Raw genomic sequence first — 8,026 nt, 5'->3', positions numbered from 1 at the left:
ATTTATAATTAACGATTTTAAATAGTTACTTTTTTTTAAAATCGAATAAATATAATTAATCATATAAGTATAATAATACGAATACGTTTATTTTTATCAAATTAAATTAAGTTATTAATTAAATTATATTTATTTAAATTTAAATTTTATAATTTTATAATTTAAAATTTTAAATTATGTGAATAAAATTAGATTAAATAAAAATAAAAATATACCAATACGATTTAGATCGTATTGTAATGAGTTTATGAAATTTCAAAACAAAATAAATTTTAAAATATAAAAATAAAAAATTGTTATGGGAAACAATAATTTTTTTTATTTTATTTCAATAAAAAATTAACACTAATAAAATACTAATTAAAAAAAACATTGCTTAATAAGTAGAGATGGGAGATTAATATTTTATGATTATTTTATGATTTTTATTTAAAAGTATAATTTTATGTTAGTATTAATTTTTTCAATATTAACTTTTTAAAAAAATATAATTTGTTGGCATTAATTATTTGATGATGTTATCAATATATAATAAAAACTTTATTAATAGAATATCTAATAGAAAATTGTGCCAATACACATTACAATATTAATAATATAGAGGAGTTTCAAAACTCCAAACATAAAGGAGAGTATTATAACATTCACCGACATACATTTAATGGCACTAGTTTAACAAAGTCTGAAACTCTATAAACGAGCTGCTCCTGCGTTGTGAGGATATTTTGAGTAGGCAATTTATAAATATTTTTATAAATTTATTATATATTATTAATTTTATAATTAAAATATATCATATGTTATTCTTTCATTACAATTAATTTTTTTTTTAAATTAAAGAGTTTTTTTCTCATCTCTTTTTCTTTATTTCTCTCATTTTTTCATCTATTCTATTTTTTTTATATATCACTATCAATGACTAATTATAAATTTGAATACTAAAATACACAATATGATATTTTCTAATTGCAATTAAAATTAAAATTAAAATATAATTATATCATATTACTAATTTAACAACTAAAATGTGTTACATAATAACACTCTCATTAAAATTGAGAAGAGATATTTTTTTCCAGATCAATAAATTCTCTTTCTACATCCTCTTATTTATCTCTCTTCCCTTCTCTATTGTTGGGTCACCGTAGAGAGTTTTCGACGAAATGGAGAGACTTCGGGGAGAAATCAAGTGAGAGAACATAAGATGAGAAGACACCAGATCCAACTCAAAAACCTTAAGGTAGTAAGTTAATAGATCTCACATCTTATAAACTCCTCACTCTTCCTTGCTTTCTTCAAGCTCCTCCACCACATATGAGTATTCGTCCATCACATGCTATTCAAAAAAAAAATAACAACATAATATAATTTAAATAAAAGTATTATTATATACATATTTTTTTATTTAGTTTTAAATTTTTATTACTTATTTTTTTAATCTATATTTTTACTTATCTTCCTTCGATATTTATTACATATAATTTAGAGAGAATACTAATATTATGATTAAAAGTTAGAATCAATATTCAATTATTAAATTTTTTAAAATATTTTTGAGTTCATTATATAACTATCAATATAAATTTTTTTATGCTAATATCTAATTATATTTTTATATACATAAAGAGAGAAATATTATTTTTAAATAACAAGCATAAAAATTAATTATTTCTATTTGTGAATCAAACTTGACACCTAATCAAATATAAAAGTATACACATTAAATTCTTTCAAATTTTAGATAACGAATGTTAAAATTAATTATTAGTAAAAATTAAATTCTTTCTCATGAAAATAATAACTAAAAATCTTATTATTTGATCTTTTTATCTACATAGATTCTGGTCTTCTTAGTTGACGGTGACTTTGGTCTCCTACGATATTTTTGTAAAAGTAGTTTAATTATATAAACTTTTTCGTGCCATAATTTATAATATCAGGACAAAATCGACATAATTTTAAAAAATTTATATTATTGTAAAAATACTAGTATTAATTAAATCTAAAAACATATTTTAGTATTGATAGGTTAATTGGTGTCCAACCCTCCTAACTTTTTTATTTATAAAAACAATAAAAAAAAATAAGTGTAATAGAAGTTGTTTCATTAAATAAATAAACGAAAAAATAATGATAGAAACTCAGGTGCAGTTGACTTCACGTGAAGTTGATAACTGAAAGCCGTTAGATAATTTGACTAAATTTTCATCTAACGACTCTCAACTATCAACTTTACGTGAAGTCGACTGCACCTAAATTTTCACCAAAAACAATATGCATACTTGGCTTGCTTAGGGTTGATTAGGTACCACCAAAATTATTGTCCACAACAAAACTTGACCAATACTTGACCATGAGTGTGTACTTCAGGAATGCTTTGAAGTTTGAACACTCATTTCCAGTTGTGTACAATTGTGTTATTTGTGCAACTAAAAATAAACATTAAACAGACAACTAACTCAAATTTAAAATAAAAATTAAAATCTGAATATCGTAGAAAGGATTTAACTAATATATATTTTAAGAGTATTAATTGAATTTTTATATAAAAAAAATTATAAAATCTAAGTAAAAACCAGATCAAATTCAATTGTAAGAGGATAAATGTTGAAGCTGCAGATTAAAAATTGAGTTTTCAAGAAAGGTTAAGCAAAGGTATTTCCAATAAGATAAGCAAAAAGTGGTGATTTGACAGATTCACATGTATAAAATAAAAACGCAAACAGGGAAAAGACATCTTTTTGCAATGGACAAGAGTACAAGACACACAATCCAATCCCCCTCACTTATTGTCGATCTGTTCTGTTCTTAGACGCCATCATTAACAATTAATCTTGTGCAACGTCATGTGATTATAACTATAAGAGAAATCCACTTAATAATAATAATAATAATATAAAGAAACAAACACACCACATGTATGAAAAAAGAAGCAAAAGAGATTTCTTCAAAATTGAGACGCAACATAAATAAAGAAGCAAGTCAGAACAAAGTTCTGTAACAAACTCTGTACAAATTGTATCAAACTTCAATGTACACAATCAATGCTGACGCCAGTGACGCATTTCTGTCACCCTAACCAATACCACCCCTCCCCTTTCTTTTCTAAAAGCAAAAATACAATCTTTTTGCAATAATTTAATTAAGCAGCACTGGAGAAAGAAGAATAGGAGGCGGGTAATAAATCAAGGGTGAGACTGGTGATGAATCTTGAGGAATGAATTTTCTAAGGGTTGAAGAAGTGGTTACCACAGTGGCATTTCCAACCCAGTGGCTTGTAATTGGAGTACCTGTTACTGTTGCGGTTACCTTCAAGAGATGAACTAAACAAGCCCTTTTTTCTGGATTTGGTAAGATCTTGGTTGTTGTGGGTAGGTAAAGTTGGAACCTGAACCGCCATGCATGGATGACACTCATTGCACTTGTTGTGGCAGCTTGGTGGTATTGAACCCAGCCTGTTTTTCTCCTCAAATAACAGTTCCTGCAAATCAAAACATGTTACACAACAACATAAACAACATATATGGAGAGAGAGCTTGAATGAATAGAGGCTACGTACCCGGTGAGAAACTGGTGGTGGTTGTGGCTTATTGTAACAAGAAACCGGAGTTAAAATATGATGCAACAGAAGTAAAAGGAGGAAGGTGAAGGTGGTGGTTGGTGGGAAATAGTGATATGAATTAAGTGAAGCCATGAATGCATATCTATGTCACTCTCTTGGGGTCACTCCCCCCATCTAATAAAAGAAAAGACTAATTAATATGCAGCAAAATTAAATGCAATTTAACTAATGAGATCCACTGAGGTTCTTCCTGGACTTGTGTTGTGACTTGGGAACCAACCCAACCAAAGAGAGATTAGATAGATAAGAAGAAGAAGAAGAAGAAGAAGAAGAAGAAGAAGAAGAAGATGGTTTAAGATTTAATTGCTTTTTGGGGTGTGGTAGTTGGTAGATGGCTCTTATAATTTTATTTATTTATGCTCTACTTTCTTATGTTGTTTTTGTTGTCATGGCGTATAGCATGAAGAAAGAGACGAGAAGAGAGGTACATAAATTGGAGGGTGCTTTGGCAGAGCTGCAATGTAACTATGGGTGAGGAGAGGAGAGAGGAAGTGGGCACTGCACTGCACTGCAGAGTGGTGGCAGATTGTAGCAGAAAAGTGAAAAGAACGATTCAAGAGAGTTAAGCAAATTGGGAGAATCCACATCAGTATCAAGGACCCCTCTTTGCCAGCATTCTATTACTAGTTTGATCCCTCGTTTATCACTAGCTCTCTCTACCAAAACCATAACAACTGGCCTCGAATTTTTTATTTTTAATATTGTAGTGGTAGTGGTGTTTTTTTAAAATGTGGATTGTTGGGGTGTTATACTAAAATGTGGGATCGTTTAATCAGAGAAGCAGAAATCGGACCGTCCGATTTATTAGAGGTGCAGAGATCGGACCGTTCGATTTGTAGAGGTGCAGAAATCGGACCGTTCGATTTGTGGGAGGTGCAGAAATCGGACCGTCCGATTTGTAGAGGTGCAAAAATCGGACCGTCTGATTTGTGGGAGGTGCAGAAATCGGACCGTCCGATTTGTAGAGGTGCAAAAATCGGACCGTCTGATTTGTGGGAGGTGCAGAAATCGGACCGTCCGATTTGTGGGAGGTACACAAATCGGACCGTCCGATTTGTGGTAAAAAAAAATTTTAAGGTACAGAAATCGGACCCTCCGATTTCTGTACTTCCACAGTTTTGAAAAACACCAAAAATTACAATGTTAAAGTATATCACCACTTCTACTTCCATAACAAAAAAAATTAGCCACTGGCCTCTCTGTGTGTGTGTGAATTGGTTTAGAATTTAAAGACTAAAAAGATCCAAGGAGGAGGTAGTTAAAATTGGCATTTATTGTGGTAGCTACTAATTTTTGTCTCAGTTATTTCAGATTGGAGATTTCATAGGTTTGACTGTAGTTGACTTAATCATTAACAACAATTCAGTAGTTTCCCTTTGATGGATCGTATACCTACTTATATGGATACCACTGCTCATGCAAATTGCAAAATGTGTTGTGTGACTCGTGACTGTGAACTGAATAACATGAAATCTTGAATTTGGATTTTGGAAAATGAATCATTTTGTTGGCTAAAACATTGAAAAACTTAATACCACGCAGCTCTCAAGTTTGCATATAAGACAAAGAAATTGAATGACCAAGTACATGCTGACATGTATTTATTACTCTCCTATCATAAATTGAACTACAGAAGTGGTCCCATATTAGATCATTAGTATTTGTATCATCATGTAAATCAGTTGGTTTGTCATAACTTTTTCAAAATGACGATTAAAGCTACAAAATAAAGTTACTGCATATTTATTTCTTTATTTTTATCATTATACTATAAGATAGAATACAATGTAACTCGTGTCAAATATAATCTCTATTTCAGCGGATACTCTCCAACTTAGAATAATGGAATGATAAAAAAAAGAGAGTGAGAGGAGGTGGTAGTTGAAAGCTGTGATTCTACCTTCTAAGAGGTCTCTTTCTAAAATTGAAATAGCACACATAAAGAAAGTATTTCACAGAAAATAGGATTAAAGGGAGCAGTGGTAACTATTCTTGTTTCAGTTTCCTTTTCGAGGTTTCGGGATTCCTTGCACCTAATGCCTGCGAACTGCAATGGCACCAGCCTTGAAATCGAGTCAAAGCTGCCATTGGATTATTGACATAGCACTGAAGGGTGAGAAGTGAGAAGTGAGAAGCGAGAAACCGATTGTGACAGTGTGAGTGACCACACTTGCTTACCTTTTTTTCCCATTCATGGCAGCAAAAAGTTGTATCTGCAAATGTGTAAATATTTCTATTCTCTACAGCTATTGCAACCTTTACCTTGGCCCTTTTGCTCTCACTTATTGAGGTGTTTATCATCATCATCATCATCGTCAAAACAAGTAAGATAATATCTTTCTTTACTCCATCATCTTCTTATTTTTCCAATGGGGGATTCAATTATTTAGCATCGCTCTAAGGACAAGGATAGTCACGCTGCCTCTCTTGTACCTTCCAAATCATTAATAGTTTAAGATTTTGAGTAATGATGTCACTTAATCAAATATTTGACTTTTTATAATATTTATATAAACAATATTATGTGTTTGTATTAAATGGTTTCTATACCAACAGTACATACAAATTAAATATATTTCATTTTAGAAGAATTCTTCAAAGATCCAAAGTATAGTAAGAATCTTGATGGTCCAAGGAACACAAAATCTTTCTTTTATCACTAATCACTAACAAGAACAAAAGTACTACTGGGGTTCACATTCACATGCAATTCCGGATTTATTGGTGTTGATAATAGTAGGTGATTGTGACCACAAACAGGAAAAAGAAATAACTGCAATATGTAAGTACTGGGTAGCCAAAAATGTGATGTACTGAATATAAACATCTAACCTATTATTGACTGAGTTGAGATTTGAGAGCCTCCATTCAAACTTCAATCAAGGCGTGTAGAAAGCATTGACATTGATGGATAGTGGATTGGAGCTATTACCATTTCCCATGTCCCCATGAAATGAAATAGAGCTGAAATCCAAAATATTCTCTTTTTAACTGCTCTCTGCAAACAGGCCACAACTCGAGAGATGTACCACTACCAAATGCTGGTTTGTTCTTTGGGAGAAAGTGCTAAACAGTTCTAAATTTGGCGTGTGTTGGTGACTTGGTGTTGCCAAGACAAGATTTAACGTTTAAAATAAACAATTTCCATGATAATATAAAGCATATTTCACTGGAGTCTGCATATCAAAGAAAAAAATAGAAATATTATTTATACTATTTTTATCTATATATTTTTTGTGTAATTTTTTCATAATATAAAGACAATTATTTTACTTTTTCTCCTCTCTTTTTTTATTTATTTATTTTTTTAAAAAGAGAACTTTGACACAATGATATTACATATAATATTTATTGCAAATAAATTTTTTTCAACCAATATTGACCCTAAACTCTAAACTTTATTTCTCATAAATATTGAGGGATTTTTGTTGTTGATGAAGAATAAAGTCAAATAAAAGGTGAATATTGTAACTAGATCTTTTAAGAAGTGTGCATTTTACACCGGAGAACGCTAATGAAGAGTGCAACATCTTTTAAAATTGATTTACTATTAAAAGTATAAAAAAGTAATTTAAAAAATAAAATATCTTTAACTTTAAATGTTAAATTTCAAATTTTAAATTATAAATTCTCAATCTGAATTATTAATATAAAATATAATAAATAAAAAATTAATTAATTAACAAAGAGTACAACATTCTTTAATTAGTAAAAAACGATTTAAGGATGAAGTGCATTACACATGAGACCAAACTCTTTTAAAGTAGAACAATTAATAAAATAAAAAGAATAATAATCTAATTCTCCTTAAATTAAAATAACTGATTCACATATGATAAAAATTACAAAATTTAATAGTAATTTAACTCTTTATTTTGTTATTTTATTATTTTTTTCACTTTAAAAATCTTTTTCTTTACAAATGATATCTTTTATTTTTTTTTCTATTAAGAAAAAACAATATAATTCACTCTTTGTAACATAATACAAAGTAACAGCTGTATTATGTTACACTCTTCATTGAAAAATATTTTTCAAGGTAATAACCCTAGATATTGTCCCTAACAAAAGAACGTTGATTCAAAATCTATTTTATAAGAAACTAAAATGAAAAATACCTCTAAAATAAATCAGATTTTCGTTTTAATATTATCAAGACACGAATACTTTTTCCCAATTTTTCGGATAACAATCTTTAATGGATTTTAGCCGTCCACTCCACCTAGCAAGACTACATCTCTCTTACCAATAAGCTTTTTCAATATTCACCAATGCATATAATGAAGGTTATTAGAATACGATCCGTAATTGATGACCCATAAAGAAAAGAAAAGAAAAAATATTATCTAATATACAGAAGAAAGCCGATTTCCTTTGTAACTTGTAACCATCAACACGAGAACG

General features: G+C 29.5%; 1 protein-coding gene across 1 annotated transcript; it reads right to left on the bottom strand.

The window, feature by feature from the left end:
- Positions 1 to 2,953: 2,953 nt before the first annotated feature.
- On the bottom strand, positions 2,954 to 4,298 carry LOC107481814 (EPIDERMAL PATTERNING FACTOR-like protein 1). Its single transcript, XM_016102134.2, has 2 exons — positions 3,560 to 4,298; positions 2,954 to 3,481 (listed from the first exon to the last, which is right to left on the bottom strand). The coding sequence occupies exons 1-2, from the start codon at positions 3,692 to 3,694 to the stop codon at positions 3,227 to 3,229; spliced, it is 390 nt and encodes a 129-aa protein (XP_015957620.1). The 5' UTR covers positions 3,695 to 4,298; the 3' UTR covers positions 2,954 to 3,226.
- Between the last annotated feature and the right edge of the window lie 3,728 nt (positions 4,299 to 8,026).

Source organism: Arachis duranensis, chromosome 3 (assembly GCF_000817695.3).
Source record: "Arachis duranensis cultivar V14167 chromosome 3, aradu.V14167.gnm2.J7QH, whole genome shotgun sequence".
Lineage (NCBI taxonomy): Eukaryota > Viridiplantae > Streptophyta > Magnoliopsida > Fabales > Fabaceae > Arachis > Arachis duranensis.
Note: the sequence above shows the minus strand (reverse complement) of the source record. Positions and strands in the feature narration are given on the sequence as shown.

What these genes read in the sequence shown, in the direction of transcription:
- LOC107481814 (XM_016102134.2), bottom strand. Translation starts at nt 3,694, where the DNA reads ATGGCTTCACTTAATTCATATCACTATTTCCCACCAACCACCACCTTC. An exon ending in CACCACCAGTTTCTCACCGG is followed by an intron (nt 3,482 to 3,559) that starts GTACGTAGCCTC and finishes TTTGATTTGCAG; the next exon opens with GAACTGTTATTTGAGGAGAA.